This window comes from Salmo salar, chromosome ssa01 (genome assembly GCF_905237065.1).
Source record: "Salmo salar chromosome ssa01, Ssal_v3.1, whole genome shotgun sequence".
Lineage (NCBI taxonomy): Eukaryota > Metazoa > Chordata > Actinopteri > Salmoniformes > Salmonidae > Salmo > Salmo salar.
Window position 1 is genome coordinate 78,661,905 of NC_059442.1, and position 25,792 is coordinate 78,687,696.

The window sequence follows — 25,792 nt, forward strand, 5'->3', positions numbered from 1 at the left end:
CTCTGCGCCAATGGTTTTTATAATATTGTTTGTGAAATCAGGGGTGAGTTTCACACTAAGATCATCTTAACACCACTGAAGGAAATAGACAAAGGATCATTAGAGTGTTACAAAGCTTTAGGGAAAATCCTATCACAGTATCTTTGTGTTTCTCTAACTGACAATGTCATATATCCACCACAGCAAATGCGAGAGCTGATTGCAGAGCACAAGCCCCACATCGACAAGATGAACAAGACGGGTCCCCAGCTTCTAGAGCTGAGTCCTGTGGAGGGGATCCCCATCAGGGAGAAGTACACAGCCACCGACCTGCTGTACGCCCAGCTCAAGGCTGATGTCAAACAGAGGGCTGCCACGTTGGATGAGGCCATATCCAAATCCACACAGGTAACATACATTCACTTATTTTATTTAGTTTTTATATATCCTTTGTTTATACAGGTACAAATCTCTATGGACACACAAGTATGTGAGTTTGACTTTGGTCTTAAGATGGCTTATGTTGGGGATAAAAGGATGTTTTTAAAAGTTTTTGGGATGGGATTGTTTGATGACCTGCCAAAATAATGACATCGCTCTAATGAAATCTGAAGTTGCAACGGAATTATAAAAGTCCTTAGAGAGAAAGGAAACATTATTCATATCCTTCCTTTGAAAACAGGACAAAAATACCAATGGTAGCAGCAGAGCACGTCTGGTTCAGAGAGAGTGGATTTCACCTGCAGAGTCAGTTGGGTTCAACAGGGTTGAAGCCTACTATATCTACTATATTAAAGTAGACAATGGCCCTGTTGTTCTAGGTTGATTGATTTTGACTTTGAAAATAAATGAGGGTTAGTTGTTTGGAAGTTCTCCCAGGAGCATGTAATGAGCATTGATGTAGTAGATTGCTTGTTCTAGTGGCTAATTGATTGAGTCTCTTGACCCTTAGTATTTCACTAAATAAAAGTGCTTTGGATAAATACTTAAGTACTTCATTTGATAATTATATGTAGATTGTTTAGACCCACGCAGCCAGTTTGACCATGTTCCCCTCTCCCCCTAGTTCCATGACAAGATCGAGCCCATGCTGGAGTCCCTGGAGCGGATCGCTGAGCGTCTGCGCCAGCCTCCCTCCATTTCCGTGGAGGTGGAGAAGATCAGGGAGCAGATCACAGAGAACAAGGCTGTGTCCGTGGACCTGGAGAAACTGCAGCCTTCCTACGACACGCTCAAGCAGCGCGGAGAGGAGATGATCGCTCGCTCAGCGGGAGCTGACAAGGACATATCTGCTAAAGGTAACGTCTATTGTTTCCCCTGTACCTATCATTGTGGGAAATGCTTGTTAGCACTACTAGTTTTGGAGATGTTTGGGAAGACTGTACAGCACATGACTGTAGCCACACACTACTACAGGTCAACCCATTGTTTACTCTCTTCAGCTGTTATTGAAGTGTATGGTTTGGATGGCTATCTCGGCCGCTACATCAGCTGCCAATCAAAAGCAGCTGAAGTTCTCACTCTAGCCAAATAAATGAGTTGGCTGAAGACCTAGTCTCAAACTGCCAGACACCACACCATATTACAGAACCAGGAGCGCAACTTTCACTGGGGATGTGGACATGTCCCCCCCACATCCTGAAATTGCATTTTTGTCCCCCCGCCCCCCAGTTTTATCATTGGAATGTGATACAAAACAAGGCAACGGTGTGCTTTAGGACCATGCGGACGCCTCCGAGCGGTCGGGTAGGCTGTTTGGAGTGTTTATCCGAGTGGATAATAAAACAAAATAATAATAATAATTATGTCCCCCCCACTCCTAAAACCAAAGTTGCGCCCCTGTACAGAACGGTTAGAAGACCTAAATAAATAAGACTATTACTTCTCTGTGTTTCCAAGCTGTGCAAGACAAGCTGGACCAGATGGTGTTCACCTGGAATGAGATCCATGCCCTGATGGAGGAGAGGGAGGCCAAGCTGCTGGATGTAATGGACCTGGCAGACAAGTTCTGGTGTGACCACTGTGCCCTCATCGTTACCATCAAGGACACCCAGGACCTGCTGAGGGAGCTGGAGGAGCCTGGAGTCGACCCCTCTGTGGTGAAACAGCAGCAGGAATCTCTGGAGGTAAAAGAGCATCAAAATATGTTCACTTTAAGGTGCTTCTTCACCTGCATTGCTTGCTGTTTGGGGGTTTAGGCTGGGTTTCTGTACAGCACTTTGTGACATCAGCTGATGTAAGAAGGGCTTTATAAATACATTTGATTTGATTTAGGAGCATTACAGTGTACCATTTATTTTTGTCTTGCTATGTTAAATAAAGTTCCTTACATTTATGTAACATGTAACCATTGGAGCAGCTTAAACAAGATACCATTGCCAATGTAATCTACATACAGTTTGATGTGATAGTAGGTTAATGTACTTTTCGGGACTGATAGTTGGTTTTTCTCCCAGAGCTTCAAGGAGGAGATTGACGGGCTTCAGGAGGAGCTTGATGTGGTGCGGAACTTGGGGGCGGAGCTTATGGCTGCCTGTGGCGAACCAGATAAGCCAGTCATAAAGAAGAGTATTGATGAGGTAATCAATGACATCAGAACATCACCTTTAAATAAGAAGAAACAAATCACTTTGCTCATGCAAACTAAATGACAGATACCTTAGTACTTGTAGATATCTTATTGACTTACATAAGGATATATGTAATGCTGGGAAATCATATATCTAATTTGATCATGATGTATTTATTTGTATTTGTATATAGAGTAGTATTTGTATCCAACAGCTGTGCATGGATCCTATTCCCTGACCTGTTGTTGTTGTTTTCCCCAGGTGAACTCGGCATGGGAGACTCTGAACAAGGCATTGAAGGAGAGAGTGGACAGACTGGATGAGGCCATGCAGGCTGCTATGCAGTTCCAGGATGGCCTGCAGGTACATTACTGTTCGTTATGATTTAGCTGCTATGCTTTGTCATACACCAGGACCTGTTCAGTAGGTCACACAATGGGAAAATGTTTTGCAACAGAAATTGAAAATCTTATTGCTCAAGATCAGATAAAACGTTATCTCCCATTCCTTGCCTACTGAACACTGCCTTGCTGTCATTGAATACACTGACTAACACTAAGCAGCTAGTGGTTTGGACTCTTAGGAGATGAATACCATTGTTAGTATGTAATGCGAAGCTTGTGAGTAGTTTGAGGTTTCATTACTCAATGAATTCAGAAGTTTCACTGTGCCTCCTCTGTATTTACTCATAGGAAAGAGAAAGTCACCCCCATTACTCAAGACATATTCACGTCTTAATTAATGTTGATTGAAGTGTCAGTGGTTTTGTGTTATTCAAAGGCCCTATCAATGGACCTATTAATCAGGCAACGTTATTGTATTATTGTTAATCAGTGTTTGCCATCTAATGTTACCACTTAGCATCGTCGTTCACACCTCTCAGACAGAATCAAGGGACAGAGTTTACAATGACTGAGCAATTTACTAGGCACAGATAGATCAAAGTAAATTGTCATGTAACAGGCAGTGTTGCTATATTTGGATATCCTTCATTTATGTGTTTTCTTTATATTGGTTGTGATTGTTTGTAGTGGAGTATGTGTCTAATTTAATGAAGTTGTTTAAAAAGGCTTAGATGTAGTCTGTTGGCTATAAATGTACTACCCATTTACAACCATCCTAGACTTGAGTGATTAAGTTAAGGTCCGTCTCTATTTCACCATGTGCTAATAACTCTTTTTCGTTGACAGTGTTGGTTTTCCATGACAATTGGTGGATTAAGTGATATATTAATGATAATGAATGTGAAATCTGAGCTGTTTTAAAGCTAGCATTGTATTCTTCCAGTGACAATGGTGCCCACTCCCTCTATCTACAGGGTATGTTTGACTGGGTGGACATCGTGGAGCACAAACTGGATTCTATGTCACCTGTGGGTACAGACCTGGACACTGTCAAGCAGCAGATTGAAGAACTCAAGGTATTGTGTTCCTGTATTATATAGAATGCATTAGCTAGATGTATGAGCAATCTTAGACCAAACCATTGATCTATTTCCACATGTATCTGATCGAAACATCATGAAGAACTTTGAATTGCTCTCCCCCAAGTTATTGTGTTGATTTATTTCATGTCAACATTACAGAGAAAACAACATCTGTTTTTATGCTGTGAATGTTCAGTTCATGCCCTACCCTTGTTGGACGACAGTGTAAGAACACTGCAGCAGTGTCATTAATACTCCAGAGAGCAATGCAATAGACTTCTGTCCTTTGATCTACAACAAGACAAAGCTATCGTGTCTCTCAAAAGGAATAGTTAATGGAGGTGGTTTTAGGCACATCCACATTTGCACAGGAGCTGAACAAATAGAAAAAAGTAATGTCGCTCAATGTTTGCTATTCCCATCAGTGGAGGCTGTTGAGGGGACTAAGGCTCATAATAATGGCTGGAAAGGCACAAATGGAATTAAACACATGGAAACCATGTGTTTGAAGTGTTTGATACCATTCCACCTACTCCGCACTAGCTATTACTACGAGCCCATCCTCCCCAATTAAGGTGCCACCAACCTCCTGTGATTCCCATGCTCCCAGTAAGTGATCTTTTGATAAAGCTTTTGACCTGTATCAATGGTAGTTATAATGAACAAAAATATAAACGCAACATGCAGCAATTTAAAAGATTTTACTGAGCTACAGTTCATACTGTATAAGGAAATCAGTCAATTGAAATGAATAAATTAGGCCCTGATCAATGGATTTCACATAACTGGGCAGGGGTGGGCCTTGGAGGGCACGGGCCCACCCACTGGGGAGCCAGGCCCAGCCAATTGTAATGAGCTTTTCCCCACAAAATGGCTTTATTACAGACAGAAATGATCCTCAGCATCCCCCTCAGACGATCAGGCAGGTGAAGAAGCCGGATGTGGAGGTCCTGGGATGGCGTGGTTACACGTGGTCTGTGGTTGTGATTCCAGATGGACGTACTGCCAAATTCTCTAAAACAATGTTGGAGGTAGCTTATGGTAGAGAAATTAACATAAAATTATCTGGCAACAGCTCTGGTGTACATTCCTGCAGTCAGAATGCCAATTGCACGCTCCCTCAAAACTTGAGTCATCTGTGGCATTGTGTTGTGGGACAAAACTGCACATTTTAAAGTGGCCTTTTATTGTCCCCAGCACAAGGTGCAGCTGTGTAATGATCATGCTGTTTAATCAGCTTCTTGATATGCCACACCTGTCAGGTGTATGGATTATCTTGGCAAAGGAGAAATGCTCAGTAACAGGGATGTAAACAAATTTGTGCAAACATTTTTGCGAAATAAGCTTTTTTGTGCGTATGGAACATTTCTGGTATTTTTCAGCTCAGGAAACATGGGACCAACACTTTACATGTTGCGTTTATATTTTTGTTCAGTGTATATTAAAATATAACTTATTGGGAGCAGAACACGGTGGGGAGCGTACATTATCAATGAGCACTACCTCACTGTGAGAGGCTGGAAGGGTCAGATGTTTTGTTTTTCCCAGATCATAGCCCTGTAGTTATATTGACAGGTTCCCTTGATAATCCCTTGTGTGGCGTGGTGTTTCAGGAGTTCAAAGGTGAGGCGTATCAGCTCCAGATCGAGATGGAGCGTCTGAACCACCAGGCGGGCCTACTGCTGAAGAAGGTGACGGAGGAGTACGACCGCTGTGCCATCCAAGAGCCCATGACCGAGCTCAAAATGCTCTGGGACAACCTGGATGAAAATATCATCAACAGACAGGTGGGTCAGACAGGTGGGTCAGACAGGTGGGTCAGACAGGTGGGTCAGACAGGTGGGTCAGACAGGTGGGTCAGACGGTGGGTCAGACAGGTGGGTCAGACAGGTGGGTCAGACTGGTGGGTCAGACTGGTGGGTCAGACAGGGGCTGGAGGTTTACTATAGTAGGGTGAGGGAAGGGGGGTGATTGAAAATAGCAGAACCTTATAAGTATAATTCAATACTATTTCTAGAGTGTGTGCTATACTTGTTGAAGATGAGACATTTGTCTTATTTTGTATAGACACCGGCTGGAATGCGGTTTTAACCAATTAGCGTCCAGGATTAGACCCACCCGTTGTATAAACGCAGTTGTAAATTGGGTGGTTAGAGCCCTGAATGCTGATTGGCTGACAGCCGTGGTATATCAGACCGTATACCATGGGTATGACAAAACATTTATTTTTACTGCTCTAATTACTTTGGTAACCAGTTTATAATAGCAATAAGGCACCTCGGGGGTTGTGTCGTGCCTAAGAACAGCCCTTAGCCGTGGTATATTGGCCATATACCACACTCCCTCTGGCTTTATTGCTTAATCAGAACCTTTTAAAGACAATGAACAGTGTACTGTTTCTCTAACTGGAAAAGGCCCCTTTCCCTCTCATTCCCATGATAGAAAGACTGATTATGGGTCAGTTCACATGAGGAGTATTTTCATGTGACTCTTGTATGAACTTGTGTTGGTCCTGATTGTGTGCAGCACAAACTAGAGGGAGCGCTGTTGGCTCTGGGGCAGTTCCAGCATGCGCTGGATGAGCTTCTGGCCTGGATGAGCAACACGGAAGAGTTGCTTAATGAGCAGAGGAAGGCTGCAGGAGACCCCAAAGCCATTGAGATCGAGCTCGCCAAGCACCACGTAAGACATATCTCCCCTTGTTCGTATAAAGTGTTATTTCAGTATTTTTTTCATGCAACTACAGTAACTGCAGAGCAGCTTGACGTGACCCTTTCATGACCTCCTGACCCTCATAACCCTTTGGATTAACCACAACAACAAACATCAAAGTTCAACCCTACACAGTCTGCGTACAAATCTGCCCAGACCACAGTCTTTTAAATGCATTTGATCAATTTCACTTCCCTCTCCAAAAGCCCCTATAATTTATAATCTATCTGACACCTTAATGCTATGTGTATTTTGAGCCATCATCCACAGACAGTGGAAAATGTAAGTTATGTGGGTCTGACCAGTCTGGTTGAGGACCACCATGCAGGGATTTAATCCACCATGCAGCAGATTTATCTAGTCTTCTCCTTTCCATTACTAAACGTATGTCCCATAAGAGTTTAGCAGATTATACCATATTTGAATTTAACCATTAGAATAAATAGGCAGTCAGAGATACTTATGTCGTGTTCACGTCATGTCCGAAACTCGGGACCTCAGAATTAAAATGCTTCCTATTGGTTGATTCTGATACTTCCCAAGTGGGAAACTCAGGTATCATCCATCTACAAGTAGTAAGCAAGTCGGATATAGTTTCCGACATGACGTGAACACGGCATTAGTACTCTTTTTTTATCATTTTTTTTCTTCCAGTTTAGTGCTATCTGATCTTTGGGCCTTGTTTATTTATTTGATCCCACTGGCCTAGTGTTTAACCATCCCTGTACTGTGATGTTTCCAGGTCCTCCAGAACGATGTGATGGCCCATAAGACCACGGTGGAGGTGGTCAATAAGGCTGGTACTGACCTGGTGGAGTCCACCTCTGGAGAGGAAGCCTCTGGACTGCAGAGCAAACTGGAGAACCTCACCCAGCGCTGGAAGAACATCCTGGAGAAGACAGAGCAGAGGAGACACCAGCTGGACGGTGCTCTGCTTCAGGTATACAGTATCAGTCAAAAGTTTGGACACCTACTCATTCAAGGGTTTTTCTTTATTTGAACTATTTTCTACATTGTACAAAAATAGTGAAGACGTCAAAACTATGAAATAACGCGCTGTATGTAGGATCCTAATTTGATTACTCTTTTGTTGCTGAGAATTTTCAGATGAGCTTTGTGGTTTACATAAATTCACTGAAAACCCACACTAACACACGCTTATATTAACAGTATTGCACTTTTCATGTAGACTACTTTTGGCCAGCTAATAATATAACCACAGATCAAGCAACATTTTGGACTAAACGTTCAAATCATGTTGCTGCAGGATTATTTTGCTGTGGCAATATAGGTCAAATTAAGATCCTTCATCTGTACCTCACCCTGATTCATATTCAGTCTGCCTCACCCCTTCACCATACCCAGCTGCCATATGGAATCTGGCACCATAATGACTCATATCTGAAACTGAAGCTATGATTGATGTTCTCTGCTGGATTGTATTAATGTTGTTTTTCAAAAATTCATAAAGAAGGTTTTAGAGTAGTGGGAGTACGAGGTACAGAGAAATAATGTAAGCCCTCCACCTCCTGCCTCCCCTTTCCTAACCCAGCTATAGGTGCTCTTATTCATAACTTTGACATTTCGAGGAATGCTTTGATGTAAGGTGTCAAAGGAGTGATATAAGGAATGTGAATGACCAGTGAATATGTAATTTTATTTGAATAATTTTTAAAGGCTTGTTATTAAGTATATTTCTACTATTACTAACAGTTTTATGGCCAGGAATAAGGAATGTTTTAAGAGTATGAAATAAACTTTCCGAAACGTAAGCCCTCTTGATTTTTAGAGAGGGTTGCGAAAGGGTTGCCAAAAATGAAATCAATGTATTTTCCAATAATGTTTCACTTTAGTACGCAGTAAACCTAAAAAGCTCTGTCAGAAGCATTTTACGGACAAAAGTGGATTTCCAAAACAAACATACAGTACAATGAATATGTAAAACATGGTGCGTAGACAACATTGTAACATTGAGTGTAAACATTGTTACATTATCTGGTTCAAATGGGGAATTAAATTAATGAAAACAATTAGAAGGAAAAAAGCCATGCTGGTTTCAGGCAATTAAACATTGAATATGTTCATTGATTAAACTGTTCACAGACACCATCGTTCACTCTGTCAAATAACCTCAGACCAAACCATGTTTGGTCATTAATGTATCTGAGGAATTAATAACTTCTCATAACATTCCCTTTTCCCACCCTTGAATTCCACACAATACGTCTATGAGGTCCATTGTTCTGACTCAGGCTGTATTGTGTTGCAGGCCCAAGGTTTCCATGGCGAGATCGAAGACATGCAGCAATGGCTGAAAGACACAGAGCGTCAGCTGTTAGCATCAAAGGCTGTGGGAGGCTTACCAGACACGGCCCGCGAGCAGCTTAACGCCCATCTGGTATGTATTTAACCATATAAAAGGCCTCATACAGATGGCAGGCTTGTAAGGGCGCAACTCAGGCCTTGTCTGCATTTCTTTCTGAAGTGTGAAGTGTGAAAATTAAATGATGTTGCGAAATGTACGATAATGTGTCCTACTCATTAAAGCCCCCAAAGAAAGTGTACAAATGGATTAAACCCTGACTGTGCTCAGAGAATGTTGGGAGGGGACATGTTCTTCTGTTTTGTTCTTGTTTGCTTTTCCTCTGATAGTGAGAGTGTCTGGGTTATCGTATGAATGCTCCATTCTGGGACTTCCATTTAGCATTATGGGAACCAAAACAGGATATTGTTTAGAAAAAAATTATATTATAATACTCTGAACTTACTTGGGATTTGAAGGTTTGAATTTGCGTGTGGAAAAGCTTGGCTATGTTTGCCCTTAGTATTCTCATTCTGTCATCATGTTTGGACTTGATTTGGAATATATTAGCTTACAAAATAAACGGGTAAAGAAGCAGTAACCAAGCAGACATGGACACTGACAGAATAACAACAATAAAAGCATACTGGACTTATTGTCTAAATTCCATTAATTTGAAATGTAAAACAGTAGTTTCAGTGCTATTATTTAAGCAATAGGGCACAAGAGGCCGTGCTATGTGCTGAATACAGTCACAGGTAAATGGCATGACTTTAGGTGTGTCTTTGACAGCCAATCAGCATCCAGGATCCAAACAACTAATTTATAATGGACACTATTACTAACAGCAGACATATTTTCTAAGCCCCTCATGTTTTTGGTCTCCTGCAGGAGTTATGTTCTGCATTAGAGGCCAAGGAGGAGCTCTACCAGCAGCTGATGAACAAAGGTCAGCAGCTGCTCACCATGACCCCCTCCGGCCAGGACAGCAACACAGAGCAGGACCTCAGGAACCTGCAGGACAAGAGGGAGTCGGTACAGGTCAAGGTGGCTGAGAGAAAGGTAGGGAGTGTAAAGCGACATGGAGCAGCGTTGTTGGGCTGAGATGGGATGAATCAAGTGTTCCCTTTCAGAATGGGCCACCATTCCTAGCTCTCCCCAGACTTCCTGCGTAAAAAAAAAACCCGGCTTAAATTGGTTTCAATTGGAAATGTTAATTTGAGAAGCCCTGGATGTTTGGGATTATTTGGGGTCCTATTGTGCTCCGTCTGACAAATTATCTAGGGAAACCCTGGCTAGAATGGGTCACACCCGACCAAGTGTTCTGAACTTGTCTGATGATTCAAAATGTTGAGATTTATTATATCCCCTGTGGGACATTACTGCTCAGCATTTGTTCACTCCCCTTCCATACCCTGTACTCTACTGTACATTTTAAACCTATAATCCATGAGGTGGTAATAAATGCTGTACAGCAGATAAGGTTGGCAAGCACATAGGATGTGGTCACCCAGCAGATCAGATGTCTACTGGGAAGTGCCTGACTCATTAGTCATCATGGAACAGTCCTCTTATCTTCAGAGACATTCTAATGAACAGCTGAAGCGTTGGATGGGATGTAAAGGGAATGCTGGGGTTGGATGTGGGTTTGTTCCTAACTCAGTCAAGTCTCTTAATCAAATAGTCTCGGGCTGTTGGTGGTAGGTGCAGCCAATTCAGCTTCCCTGCGCGCCGTTAGGCAAACTGTTGCCATTTCGTGTGTCTGAAGGTACAAACTCTGGCTTCCCGGTGGGCCTAGAGAGGAAATCAAGTGCACTAAAGGTCTACCGCTGGCCAATCAGATTGCTCAGATGACAGAGTCTGCAATAACTTAGCAGGCATAAAAGAAAGCTATGGAAAAATTGATACTGTGAGATTTCAAAACATTTAAAACCATGAATAGAGAGAGACACTGTCAACGTATACAGCAAATAGCTGCTGTTTTTATGAGTGAGTTTAAGTTCTTACTCAGCACTGTCAACACTTTGTATTCAACACTTTTATAGTCCATAAAATGCACGTTCTTCCTATTTCCACACAGCGCTACAACAAGCAGTGCAGCATTAATGAATGAGTAGGAAAGTGTATCTATAGGCTTGCATTGCTGTTATTATTAGCAGCTTGGGTCTTTTTTAATGTCGAGGAATATTTCACTTTCTCTGTTTATAGGAGTAACAACATGAATTTGTGCACGAGGCAGAAATAATGTGGTGCGACTCGAGTTTCGCCATCAGCTGGAAGACGGTGTCTCTTTTTGGTCAGTGTCAGTGGAGGAAAGGGAGAGCGGAGGGATGTTGAGAGATGGACGCTCAGTCTGCTGCTCTCTCCCCTTCGCTGAGACTGACCATCAGATGCAGGCACCATCAGCCCAGTAAAATAAAAAGCAAATTATTTAAATGTACGCTCACTCAACAGTGCCTCACAAGTAATACACCAATGGATCTATTACCGTTGTGATCATATAGCCTACCTCAAATTTTGAAATATAATTTAAAAAAATGTCTGAACAACAATGCATTGGCAGGTAAATTCAAGCAAAGCCAGTATGCGGTGATAATGTATTTGACCTATAGCTTACTGCACAAACCTCATTGTTACGATACTGTTTTTAATTGGTTTATGTTGCATAGGCTTATGTTTTTTAAGTCATGTTAATAAAAAATCAGAGCGGTAGATTTCGGCATTCATTTTGACTCAGAAAGGGATCTTGACTCAGGAAAGTTTGGTGACCACTGAACTATGGTGTACTGTACTGTATGCCATGCATACTCTACGACTTAACTCACTGCATTTTCTAAGCATTTTGCTAGCTTGTCAAGATAGCACACTTCATTCAGAATTAAAGCTAAATTAACCAACATGGAGAAAGAGACATCACTGTATACCGGAGACAGTACTTACTTGCCATTAGGCTTGTAATGACTGTAATGTTATTACCCCATTGTTTATCGTGATGAGGATATAGCATTAGCTGTACTCTTTTGCTTGCCTGGCAAAGGCAAAACTCATCCTCCCTGTTGGACCGACCACACTGAATACATCTGTTTGATTCAATCAAAGGCTAATTGATGCTATTTTTATAACTGTAGAGGATGCATCGTTTTGATAGCTCATCCTCTTCCCTTGAGCTAGTCCAGAGATGCTGACTTCCTCTGCCTAAACAGAGGTCAGTCATGTTTGGACCAATTACAATCATTACCTAATGCTGTGGCAACAAATGAACAAACAACCTGTGTGTGTGTGTGTGTGTGTGTGTGTATGGACGTGTTTAACTATTCTTGTGGGGACCAGAACAAACATTTGACCAACTGGGGACATTTTGTTAGTCCCCACGAGGTCAAATGCTATTTCAAGGGGGTTTAGGGTTAAGGTTAGAATTAGTGTTAGGGTTAGAATTACATTAAAGGTTAGGGTTAGGAGCTAGGGTTAGTTTTAGCATTAGGGGTTAGGGTTAAGGTTAGGTTTTTTAGGTTAAGGTTAGAGTAAGAGTACGGGTTAGGGAAAATAGGATTTTGAATGGGACTGAATTGTGTGTCCCCACAAGGTTAGTTGTACAAGACTTTGTGTGTGTGTCTGTGTGTGTGTATTTGCTAGGCAAACTTGTCTGTCAGTTTGTGTGTGTGTGCACATCCGTGTGTGAATGTTTGTGTCAGTAGGAAGAATGCTATGTTTCTCAGGTGGCTTTGTTGTCTCTGTGCTTCAGGTGAAACTGGAGGAGGCCTTGACTCTGGCCACAGAATTCCATAACTCTCTCCAGGACTTCATCAACTGGCTGACCCAAGCTGAACAGACTCTCACTATGTCCTCTCCTGCCTCCCTCATCCTGGAAAACATCATGTTCCAGATAGATGAGCACAAGGTATGTGTCGTTGTGAAGACAATTAACATAACACATCGATTTATATGTTGATAGGTTTTGATGATTTGTCATTTCAGTGTTCAGTATTATCTAATAATTAACCTAAACAGCCTCCTATCCTGATTTAATTTGTATTAATGATATCAATAGCGCAAACAATTGATGGGCTTAGGTCCCATAGCCGAGACAGCTTGCAGTGCAAGCAGGCCAACCTCGGCTCAACAAGGCCATTTGACTCTCATCCAGAACTCTGCTCATTCTACTTACAAAAATTGTATCAAAAAAAGATCAACTCCGCTGTGTAACACTATTGTAACATTTGTCATGATCCTCTGATGTGTGTGTATTGGCAGGTGTTTGTGACGGAGGTGAACTCCCACAGGGAGCAGATCGTTGAGCTGGATAAGACAGGAACCCACCTGAAGTACTTCAGCCAGAAGCAGGATGTGGTGCTGATCAAGAACCTGCTGATCAGTGTGCAGGGCCGCTGGGAGAAGGTGGTGCAGAGGTCTGTGGAGAGGGGCCGTCTGCTGGATGATGCCAGGAAGAGGGCCAAACAGGTACAGCACCTTGGCACACTTGATGTACTACACAGTTGGTACAGTATTACACAGTAGTACACAGTGCCTAAACTGATATGCTAGGAGTCAGCAGTCTAGCCACACTGAAGTGGGATATGAAATTGATGTAAGTCGAAAAAAATAAGTGAGAGAGAGAGAGTCATAGTGGAAGGAGAGATGGAGAGAGGGGGTGAGCGAGAGGGTGACAGAGGAAGTTAGACAGGTGGTCTGTAGTTGACGTCACCATCTTTCCACATAACTGGGCAATAGGCATTTTTTGAGAAACAGAGAAGTGAGGTCACGAGGTGTGAGGTCAAATACCGTACAGTACATTAATGCTTTGCAGACAAAAGTCGACTAGACGATGTGTCACAACTACATTATGGTGCTTATTATCGCAGGAAAGCTGTATCAGTATTACAGGGAGTCTGGTGTTACAAACTGGCCTCAGAGCTCTTTCATTAGTACGAACCCATCACTTTTCTTGGCTCTGAAATTAGACTCATCCAAACATAGAACAATAAATCAAAGGAAGTCATATATCACAGTGCGGTTTACGCAAGCCTCATTTGCTACATCTCTCCCCTCAGTTCCACGAAACCTGGAACAAGCTGACGGAATGGTTGGACGAGTCGGAGAAGGCCTTGGACTCCGAGCTGGAAATCGCCAACGACCCTGACAAGATCAAGATGCAGCTGGCCCAGCACAAGGTGACTGAACTAACTGAACCTCATTGAATCCTTTTCCTTGGGGGGGTTGTTAATGAAAGAGTTGGCGAGACCCCTCCGATAGTCAGACTTTTATGAAGGAGAGTCATTTAGCACAGTAAACATCTGCAGCAGCACCATAGTCATTTATCAAAACTGTGAATTTCAAACGCAGCTGTCTTTAAAACCACAGTTTTGTGGGGTTTTTTTTATAGTGAAACATACAAAGAGAAATCTAACACTATTTTACTGTAAAAGCCATTTTAGGGTATGGGATTTATACATTATTGCCCCCAAAATAGTATGACATTGTTTTTTAAACTCAATGTTAAATTTAAACCTCCCTACCATCATATCTAAGGCAATATGACGCCAATCTCTATAAATATCGGCAAATCTGCTTGATTGGAGGTACACAACACACTCCCCGCCTCTCGTCATGAGCCGTTACCAAGAACCACATACCTTATTTTTTAACAGGGTCGTTACCAATTGAGTTTTCAGAGTATTTTCTGTGCCTACCTATTTTAAATTCTAGATGATGGATTAAATTGAGGCTATAGCGTCCATAAGGTGACCATTGGACTTAATATATTTTGGATTGACTAAGTTTGTAGGTGCAACAGTTTTTATTACATTTATAATTTATTGCTCTCACATGCTCATTTCTGTAAGAACCAATGATGTGCTACCTTTTTGTAAAATTCTGACAATGCTAACATCTTTTTAGCCGAATCTCAGAGTTCTATCTAACTGGGTCAAGCAACAATACTTTTTGTACATAGTCCTCCCATTTTAGTATTGGGACAAATTCACTTATGTCTATTAAGGAAGTAAAAAATTAAGTATTTGGTCCCATATTCATAGCACGCAATGACTATATCAAGCTTGTGACACTACAAATTTCAGATTATTTTGTGGCCGATAGAAATTCATGGTAAATAATGTATTGTGTCATTTTGGAGTCACTTTTATTGTAAATAAGAATATAACATGTTTATAAACACTTCTACATTAATGTGGATGCTACCATGATTATGGATAATCCTGAATGAATCGTGAATAATGATGAGTGAGAAAGTTACAGATACACAATATCATACCCCTCCAAAAATGCTAACCTCCCATGTTATTGTAATGGTGAGAGGTTAGCATGTCTTGGAAGTATGATATTTGTGTGTCTGTAACTTTCTCACTCATCGTTATTCATGATTCATTCAGGATTATCTGTAATGATGGTAGCATCCACGTTAAAATGTTGTACAAAAAGGGCTGTAATTTCTAAACGGTTCACCTGATATAGATAAAAATACCCTAAAGCTGACAGTCTGCACTTTAACCTCATAGTCATTGTATCATATAAAATCCGAAGTGCTAAAGTACGGAGCCAAAACAACAAAAAATGTGTCACTCTCCCAATACTTTGGAGCTCACTGTTAATGGTGGTACAGTATACAGGCTGTGGTTAATCAATAAATGCAAACAGATATTTTGATTAGCTAACGTTAGCGTGCTTGTCCAAATTCCAGTAGCTAGTCTCTCTAGCTAGCTAGCTAACACCAGAAAGCTAGCTAGCTATATTTGTTTATGGAAGGTTTGTTACACAAATAACTTCAGCCATTAGCTAGATAGCTAGAGCCAGACAACAACAGCTGACCTTGACACAGAAGCTAGCTAACGATAACAAGCTCACGTCCAAATGCCAGTCCTACATTTTTCCACAAAACATAGTTAGCACAGCGCTAGGGGTGGGGAAGAGAGCTAATGCCCCCCAAAACCCGGATTATATAAATGTACAGTATAGGATTTATTACTCTGCAATGCTTTAGGCTAGAAACAAGTTGCAAAAGGCACAAGAAAGACGTGGCTCTAGTGTACATGCCATTTTAATCCAAATTTGCGCTGACTGATCAACAGTGTCAAGTTACTTTTCAGTGTCTTCCCACAAATCTGAACCCAGTAAGCAAAATTACGTTTAAAAGACGTCTTTTTCAGACATTGAAAATACGTATATTCCCCGATGTTGAAATCAGGTTCCTTTTTGGTTTTAAATGAATTTTGAAAATACTTTCTCTACTTTTTTTTGCTGTACTGCAATTTACTGCACTCTACTGTGCTCTGCTGCAGTGGTTCTCAAACCTCTCCTCGGGGACCCACAGACGTTTCACATTTTGCTGAAGCTCTGAACTAGCTATTCAAGAGCTTGAGGATTAGTTGAGTCAGGTGTGCTAGCTCTGGAATATATCAATGACATGGAACGGCCTGGGGTCCCCATGGAGAAGTTTGAGAACCTCTACTGTACTGTGCTGTCCAAACTTTTGAAACATAGAGGTCTATGATTGGTTCAGATTTGGTCCAGTCTGGAATGGACCAAATCTAAACCAAACATAGACATCTACACTACCGGTCAAAAGTTTTAGAACACTTAGTCATTCAAAGGTTTTTCTTTATTTTTACTGTTTTCTACATTGTAGTATAATAGTGAAGACAATCAACAGTATGAAATAATTCACATGGGATCATGTAGTAACCAAAAAAGTGTTAAACAAATCAACATATATTTTATATTTGAGATTCTTCAAAGTTGCCACCCTTTGCCTTGATGACAGCTTTGCACACTCTTGACATTCTCTCAACCAGCTTCACCTGGAATGCTTTTTTTTGTTGGCTGCTTTTCCTTCACTCTGCAGTCCGACTCATCCCAAACCATCTCAATTGGGTTGAGGTCGTTGGATTGTAGAGGCCAGGTTATCTGATGCAGCACTCCATCACTCTCCTTCTTGGTCAAATAGCCCTTACACAGCCTGGAGGTGTGTTGGGTCATTGTCCTGTTGAAAAACAATTGATAGCCCCACTAAGCGCAAACCAGATGGGATGGCGTATCGCTGCAGAATGCTGTGGTAGCCATTCTGGTTAAGTGTGCCTTGATTTCTAAATAAATCACACAGTGTCGCCAGCAAAACACCCCCACACCATAACACCTCCTCCTTCATGCTTTACGGTGGGATATACACATGCAGAGATCATCCGTTCACCCACACCGCGTCTCACAAAACACGGTGTTTGGAACCAAAAATCTCCAATTTCCACCGCTCTAATGTCCCAGAGGGATTATATGTGACAGGTGTTCTAAAACGTTTGACCTGTAGTATGTGTGTATATATATATGTGTATTTGTATTTATTTTTGCAATAAAGATAGTGACGCTATAATAATGCACACATACAATAGGCCTATACCTACAGTCTAATGTATGTATGTATGTATGTATGTATGTATACACGTGTGTGTGTGTGTGTGTGTGTGTGTGTGTATACACGTGTATATACATACACACATACATACATACATACATACATTAGGCTGTAGCTATGTTTAGATATAGGCCTTATTGTATACATTGTTAGGCTGTAGGTATTTTTAGATATAGGCCTATTGTATAAGTGCATTATTATAGCGTCACTATCTTTATTGCAAAAATAAATACAAATACACACAACTTTAAGCTACATATTCATTTGAGAGAGGTAATGAATGCCCATTGATCAGCACAGCAATTGATAAAACAGGACCATGTTCGCAAAACAAGTGTTTTTGAGCTTATGTTAATATTATACAGGTAAACTAATGGTTCCAGAAATCAGGAATGGAGACAGGCTCGGTAGACCTTTATATATGAGGGACTGTGTCCAACACACCACCTACCTGTTGTTATGTTGGGCACCTACTGAACCAAAAAATATTATGATTTATTTTTTCTAAATGACATGCATTGCTAAAAATAAAGGTTTAAGGAAATACAGGCAGGCACCACATTACTACGAGACAAAATAGCTTGCCCAATCAAACATGATTGTCTTGTAAGTATAAAAGCAAAGCTTGCTTTCATATAATAAAAAAAAGCTTGGAAAGGTAGTGGAATGGGATTAGTGTGGTGTGTGTGTGTGAAGAATCCAAAAGTGTAACTTGTATGCGGTACAAATCACATTATTGTGGGAACACTTCCTCTTAGAGTATGAATTAGGCTGTTTGAGAAGGTTTGAATCTTAAGCAACCTGCATACACATTGTTTGAACTACGATAGACCAGCATGGCTAATGAAGTAGGTCAAAGCTGTGTGCTGGAAAGCCTTGGTACTGTAGAGCATGGGTGGAGTAAGCATTGTGCTGCTCGTGAATTTCCTTTAGTTTTTGTCTTCAGACCAATGCCTACTTCTCACTTAAAACATATTTTTTGGTTTTTAATTATAGTATACAGTATTCATTAGTGATTTTAGGTGTCAGGGACTAGGCTATTCAGTTGTTGTCCTTGAGCTGTTGTGTGTGAGGCGCTTTTGCTAATCCTTTCATAATCCCTGGATGTACAGAATGTATTAGGGACGGCCCTGATTTCGGATACTTTTAATCCCTGTGGATGAAAGACGCTTGAATTGTGACCCCTTGTTTTGGTTTCAGCCACTACATAGTGTCCTTTATGAGCAAATAGGTCACACACGCCACTCACAAATTTCAATCCATGACAGAATGTAGATTGTAGTTTAGGGGGACAATCCTCTGTGAAGGAATCTACCTGTTAAATCATATGTAGTGCCTCAGAAATAACTCAGCTGTGGTTTCTCAATTGTGCTGCTGATGATCTGTCAATTCATAACAAAACAGAAAGTGAGACCATGGTCAAATTGCTTATGCTACTGTTAAATTTCGGACATTTCATTATTGGCTGTGCAGCTGTCTAGTCTAAAATCGACTAGTTTCTCTTTGCCAGACACACCGTATAAACGTTGAACGGCTGGAGATGAGGCTAAAAACCAGCCACAGGCTGACTTAGATAGGATAAACTAGCCTATATAATGACCATGTCTCTCCACCATTGGTTCACACAGGAGTTCCAGAAGGCGCTGGGGAGCAAGCACTCGGTGTATGACACAACCAGTCGTACGGGACGCGCCCTGAAGGACAAGACGTCACTGCAGGACGACAACCAGAAGCTGGATGACATGCTGAGTGAACTGAGGGACAAGTGGGACACTGTCTGTGGCAAGTCAGTTGAGAGGTAAGAGGACATGACCTGCACATTGCTGTGTATCGGACACATAATATGCATATTATTATATATTTTACTGTCATCTAATCTTGATGATGATGTGAAACTGTGGTCTTTGTGAACACTTTCGATATACTGTGATTCAACTATAATTCCTCTCAAATGCATATTGCCGCAGTCGAGTTTTTGCTGTCAAATCGTAATGATATTGCATATATAATAGAAAACAATGATAGTTTCTGCTATCAGGGGTCATTACGAATTTTCACAAACAATGATCTGTGTTTCCTCTCAGGCAAAACAAGCTTGAGGAGGCACTGCTGTTCTCTGGTCAGTTTACTGATGCCCTTCAGGCCCTGATTGACTGGCTGTACAGAGTGGAGCCTCAGCTGGCCGAGGACCAGCCAGTACATGGAGATATAGACCTGGTCCTCAATCTCATTGACAGTCACAAGGTAAAAAAAAAATAAACATTCGTAGAATACATCTTTATTGTGCAGCCACAGGAGTTGTAGCCTTGGAGCAGTTTGGGGGTTAAGTGCCTTGTTCAAGGGAACAATGGCAGTAGGTGCCTACTGGGCCTAAGCAAATGTATCTGACTTGATTCTAAAGCTCAAACATATCCTACCTATTTGTGTACCACGTAATAGGAGTCAAAATTCAGAAGCTATACTGTGTGTGGATTTGCTGTTCTCATTGTTCAGTGTATTTTATTCTCCTTCCTGTGGCTCACAGGCTAAATATATGAAATAGGATTATGGCCCCGAGAGCGGTAATTTTTTCCCCCCCATAAATGTTTGTCGGAAATGGAACTTGTGTTATGTGACAAAATGCTGGTTTGAATTGGCAGAGACAAGAGATTGCTGAGGCACAGAGAAATAAAGGGTGCATGGCCTGGCAGGATATCTGAGTCACTGCGCTGAAGTAGATCAACAGTCAGAGCTTGGTTTAGTCACCCTCCATATATGGCCTTCAAATTCATCCAGATGACTTCATGGGGGTGCAGAAGCAAGGTTGGGGAGTAACATGTACAGTGCCTTGCAAAAGTATTCATCCCCCTTGGCATTTTTCCTATTTTGTTGCATTACAACCTGTAATTTAAATTGATTTTTATTTGGATTTCATGTAATGGGCATACACAAAATAGTCCAAATTGGTGAAGTGAAATGAAAAAAATTACTTGTGTCAAAGAATTATATATTTTTTTAAAATAGAAAAGTGGTGCGTGCATATGTATTCACCCCCTTTGCTATGAAGCCCCTAAATAACATCTAGTGCAACCAATTACCTTCAGAACTCACATAATTAGTTAAATGAAGTCCACCTGTGTGAAATCTTAAGTGTCACATGATCTGTCACATGATCTCAGTATACTGTATTTAAACTAAACTAAATAAAAACACTAAGCAAAAAAGCCAAATGAAAAAAATAAAACAGCCTTCATTCCAAACATTTTACATATAAAAATAGCATTTTTTTTTCTGTTTCTAGAAGGACCATAAAGGCCTAGTGTGGGTTGTCTTGGACACTGTGATGAGTGTTGAGTAATTTAGTCAAACGCAGGCCCCAGAGTCTGCAACACCACTAAGCAAGGGGCACCACCAAGCAAGCGGCGCCATAAAGACCAAGGAGCTCTCCAAACAGGTCAGGGACAAAGTTGTGGAGAAGTACAGATCAGGGTTGTGTTATAAAAAAATATCAGAAACTGTGAACATCCCATGGAGCACCATTAAATCCATTATTAAAAAATGGAAAGAATATGGCACCACAACAAACCTGCCAAGAGAGGGCCGCCCACCAAAACTCAAGGACCAGGCAAGGAGGGCATTAATCAGAGAGGTAACAAAGAGACCAAAGATGACCCTGAAGGAGCTGCAAAGCTCCACAGCGGAGATTGGAGTATCTGTCCATAGGACCACTTTAAGCTGTACACTCCACAAAGCTTGGCTTTACGGAAGAATGGCCAGAAAAAAGCCATTGCTAAAGAAAAAAATAAGCTAGCATGTTTGGTGTTTGTCAAAAGGCATGTGGGAGACTCCCCAAACATATGGAAGAAGGTACTCTGGTCAGATGAGACAAAAATTGATATTTTTGGTCATCAAGGAAAACGCTATGTCTGGCACAAACCCAACACCTCCCATCACCCCGAGAACACCATCCCCACAGTGAAGCATGGTGGGGGATGTTTTTCATCGGCAGGGACTGGGAAACTGTTCAGAATTGAGGGAATCATGGATGACGCTAAATACTGGGAAATTCTTGAGGGAAACCTGTTTCACTCTTCCAGAGATTTGAGACTGGGACGGAGGTTCACCTTCCAGCAGGACAATGACCCTACGCATACTGCTAAAGCAACACTTTAGTGGTTTAAGGGGAAACATTTAAATGTCTTGGAATGGCCTAGTCAAAGTCCAGATCTCAATCCAATTGAGAATCTGTGGTATGACTTAAAGATTGCTGTACACCAGCAGAACCCATCCATTTTGAAGGAGCTGGAGCAGTTTTGCCTTGAAGAATGGGCAAAAATCCCAGTGGCTAGATGTGCCAAGCTTATAGAGACATACCCCAAGAGACTTGCAGCTGTAATTGCTGCAAAAGATGGCTCTACAAAGTATTGACTTTGGGGGGTGAATAGTTATGCATGCTCAAGTTTTCAGTTTTTTGGTCTTATTTCTTGTTTGTTTCACAATAAAAAATATTTGCATCTTCAAAGTGGTAGGCATGTTGTGTAAATCAAATGATACAACCCCCCAAACATCTATTTTAATTCCAGGTTGTAAGGCAACAATATAGGAAAAATGCCAAGGGGGTGAATACTTTCGCAAGCCACTGTAATTGGATTACATGTAATCGGTTACATGTAATCAGATTACAGATACTTTAAAAAAACTAGATGATTACTTCTTGGATATTTGCAAAACAGTACATGATGACACATTTTTGTTTTCTCCATCACATTCAAATCAGCATTGAAAAAAGGCACAAATTTAAGTTTGTTCCACCGGAGCGAGTCTGACCACAAATCAGAGACCACTATGATGACACACCAAATACGTTTGATGGATGTAACTGAAAGTAAACCAATTACATTACTGAGTTTGGGTAATCCAAAGTTACATTACTGATTACAATTTTGGACAGGTAACAAGTAACTGTAACAGATTACATTTAGAGAATAACCTTCCCAACACTATTCAAATTGGAAGTGCTTTTAGCACAATGTTAGTGTGTTAGCTGGATAGGTTTCAGCCCTGTTGAACTGTATTAATCTTTTTTTTCCACAATCAGTGTTGATTTAGGTTATTTTGTTTAGGACCACAGCTTAGCCCTAAGGGAAATGGTGCTAGATGACTGTTTGTATAACCTGGTGTAATTTATATTGGCACAAGGGATATTCTAGCAATAATTACTTGTGATGTGGCAAAGAGCTGTATATTCAGTAATGGATAGATGGAGTTTGTGGTTATTGGGAAACATGATCAGTGTGTGTATGTATGTGTGTCTGTGTGTTTGTTTACATGTATCTCTGTGTCTGTGTGTTTGTTTACATGTATCTCTGCGTCTGTGTGTTTGTTTACATGTATCTCTGCGTCTGTGTGTCGTGTCTCATTAGTTCTCTCTCTGACGTATCTTCCAGGTGTTCCAGAAGGAGCTGGGTAAGAGGACGGGGAGCGTTGCGGCCCTGAAGCGTTCGGCTAAGGACCTGATTGAGAGCAGCCATGAAGACTCATCCTGGGTCAAAGCTCAGATGCAGGAGCTGAGCGCTCGCTGGGAGACTGTGTGCGCCCGCTCAGTGTCTAAACAGACCCGGCTGGAACAGGCATTGTGTCAGGTAGGACTCTCACTATGCCAAACCTCTCTATATCACCTATTCAAATTACATTTGTGGCGTTGCAGGTCATCTTTTTATTCAGTTTCACAGATGATCAGATCTAACAAATCTTTGGGGAGTGGTGGATGGGTTAATATAAAAAAAGAGATCTGTTAAACGTCTTAGGAACATCATTCATATGATCATAGCAATCTACTGAGTAGTGCAGTGTGTCTGCTAAAAAAAACAATCCTGGAACGCAACCATTAGGACTTGGCTGAGTGCTTAGAGGAATGCTTTTTGGAGACCTGTGTGTTGGTGAACCTCTCTGTCCCCTGTCCTCTGGCTGCAGGCTGAGGAGTTCCACTCTACGGTCCATATCCTGCTGGAGTGGCTGGCCGAGGCTGAGCAGAGCCTCCGTTTCCATGGCACCCTGCCCGACGACGAGGATGCCCTCAGGGCTCTTATCGAGCAGCATAAGGCAAGTGACATTTAACCTGGAACATCGTCATCCTATAGAACAACACAGTGTTTCCCTACAGATTATCTTCCAGGTGGGGCACAAAGGTCCCTAAAGCAAAATCCAGCAATATCCATAATATGGAATAAAGCTTTTAGATAAAAGCTGACCAAATGTGAAATGCAATATCGGGCCATAGATTAAGAGTTTTTCTGGGCTATTAAAGGCTTGTATATGCTTTAGGGATCTGGCTTGCATGGAACTATTTTCATTCTGAGCAAAATAGTACCTAGCTCAAACATATGGCAGTTAAGGCAGCTATTTGCAGAGAATGTGGGTATGTTTCTCCACTCGACTATCATTATTTTCTGATGAGGTACTCTCATAATGTAGTGTCGACATTTAAAACACACTTCACTTTGACAGTCTTTACACGTCCGTCACACTTGCCAGTAAAAGTAGAAATGCCATACATGGATTTTACATGGTGGTTTGATATTCCATTCCAACTGCTTCACAATATTGACTTTTCCTCAAGCATGATCTCACTGGATCTAAAATAGTTTCCCCTGACTTCACATACCATTACTTTCTTCATCTCCATTTGATCAGGTATTGAAAGAGGAACAGAGAAACAGAGTTACTGGCTGCTAGGTTTTTATTTTATTTATATTTTGACACAAACATTGTCGATTGCTAATGGAAACCAACCGTTCTCTTTCAGGAGTTCATGAAGAAGCAGGAGGAGAAGAGAGTAGGCCTGAACAAAGCCACCAGTATGGGGGAGGCTATCTTGACCATCTGCCATCCAGATTCTATCACCACCATCAAACACTGGAACACCATCATTAAAGCCCGGTTCGAGGAGGTCAGTGAACACTTACATGCTTGTTTGCTGTGCGTCATACTGGAGGGTGAGAGACCATAGGCCTATATCATGGCAAAGCTGTCTGCCATCTCCTTAAATATCACTTGCATAACCTCAATGCTTGCCAGGATGTTTCTTCGCGTTACTCAGTCATAGCGATACAGTACTTTCTCACTTGGCTGTACCTAATCCTAGTTTAAGTGGAAAGCCATGAATGTAAATCTTGTTGTTGGGGGTTCAAATGACTCACTGGGTTGTTCCATTGTCTCAGTGGGTTTGAGCATGGTGCACTAACACCAGAGTTGTGGGTTTGAATCCGAATGGACCACATGTTACTGAATATATATCACTTTCAATTGTGGTTTGCTTTGGATAAAAGCGTCTGCTAAATTACCAGCTGTATTAAATTGATTATTCATGTTTCTCCATATTAGGTCCAGGCGTGGGCACGGCAGCACCAGCAGCGCCTGGCCATGGCCCTCAGTGATCTGCTTGCCACTCAGGAGCTGCTGGAGGGTCTGCTGTGCTGGCTGCAGTGGGCTGAGGCAACACTCAACGAGAAGGACAAGGAGGTCCTGCCTCAGGAGATAGACGAGGTCAAAGCTCTCATTGCTGAACACCAGGTGCAGTGTGACCAGGAGCTTGACAGTGTTATCCTCCTTTACTATATGATGTAAAGGAAGCAAATTGTAGAAGGTGGAGTTTGGTGTATTACTTGGTGCCTGGTTGATCAAACATTTCCCACTACAATGCTGTTCAATGCCAGTCTAGTAGTACTAGAATTGTAGCTCCCTCTTTCTAGTAACACGAGTTACTGTATGTGTACTGTGCATGCAGTACATTGCCTTTGAAGTGAATATGGTATACAGTACAAACTGAAAACATGTCGTTTTTGTGTGGCCCTGCAGACATTCATGGAGGAAATGACCAGGAAACAACCAGACGTTGACACGATCACCAAGACACACAAAAGAAAGGCTGCGGGTGGTAGCGAGCCTGCCATCCAGTCCCAAATCCCTGTCCTGGAGAGAGGAAGAGGTGGAAGTATGTACCCCTACCAGGGGCCCCCTAAACGCCCTGACCTCAGCCATCTGGCCCTGCTCTGATGCACTGCCTGCACCATGACACAACATCCTCATAGCTTACCTCACTCTCTCTGTCCCCGAAACGATATCATTCCTATGTTTTTTCTGGTATGGAACAAAAGTTATACAATGGGAAAGCGGTATCACTAAACAGGAGGATGTTTTTCACCTACAGGAAAGCGTTCTCCCACACAAGCCATGTACCCATCAGCGTCACAGCCTCCCATAGAGACCAAGAACCCCAGGGTCAACCTGTTGGTCAGCAAGTGGCAGCAGGTGTGGCTACTGGCCCTGGACAGGAGGAGGAAACTCAACGATTCCATGGACAGACTTGAGGAGGTACATCTGATCATTTAACCCTATGTTAGCCA

At 41.8% G+C, this 25,792-nt stretch overlaps 1 protein-coding gene across 29 annotated transcripts in view; it reads left to right on the forward strand.

Moving 5' to 3' along the window:
* The window catches only part of LOC106612695 (dystonin), a 189,989-nt gene that overhangs the window by 149,604 nt on the left and 14,593 nt on the right, over window positions 1–25,792 (forward strand). For all 29 annotated transcript variants that reach the window (XM_014214222.2, XM_014214117.2, XM_014214148.2 and 26 more), the window contains 22 exons: window positions 184–387; window positions 1,046–1,277; window positions 1,879–2,105; window positions 2,436–2,558; window positions 2,811–2,912; window positions 3,868–3,969; window positions 5,589–5,762; window positions 6,502–6,657; window positions 7,430–7,627; window positions 8,957–9,085; window positions 9,881–10,051; window positions 12,732–12,887; window positions 13,241–13,447; window positions 14,038–14,157; window positions 19,037–19,206; window positions 19,493–19,652; window positions 22,835–23,029; window positions 23,361–23,489; window positions 24,193–24,336; window positions 24,771–24,959; window positions 25,245–25,380; window positions 25,597–25,760. In XM_014214222.2, the coding sequence (XP_014069697.2) occupies window positions 184–387; window positions 1,046–1,277; window positions 1,879–2,105; window positions 2,436–2,558; window positions 2,811–2,912; window positions 3,868–3,969; window positions 5,589–5,762; window positions 6,502–6,657; window positions 7,430–7,627; window positions 8,957–9,085; window positions 9,881–10,051; window positions 12,732–12,887; window positions 13,241–13,447; window positions 14,038–14,157; window positions 19,037–19,206; window positions 19,493–19,652; window positions 22,835–23,029; window positions 23,361–23,489; window positions 24,193–24,336; window positions 24,771–24,959; window positions 25,245–25,380; window positions 25,597–25,760 (3,588 nt within the window). The remainder of the gene's footprint in view (window positions 1–183; window positions 388–1,045; window positions 1,278–1,878; window positions 2,106–2,435; window positions 2,559–2,810; window positions 2,913–3,867; window positions 3,970–5,588; window positions 5,763–6,501; window positions 6,658–7,429; window positions 7,628–8,956; window positions 9,086–9,880; window positions 10,052–12,731; window positions 12,888–13,240; window positions 13,448–14,037; window positions 14,158–19,036; window positions 19,207–19,492; window positions 19,653–22,834; window positions 23,030–23,360; window positions 23,490–24,192; window positions 24,337–24,770; window positions 24,960–25,244; window positions 25,381–25,596; window positions 25,761–25,792) is intronic.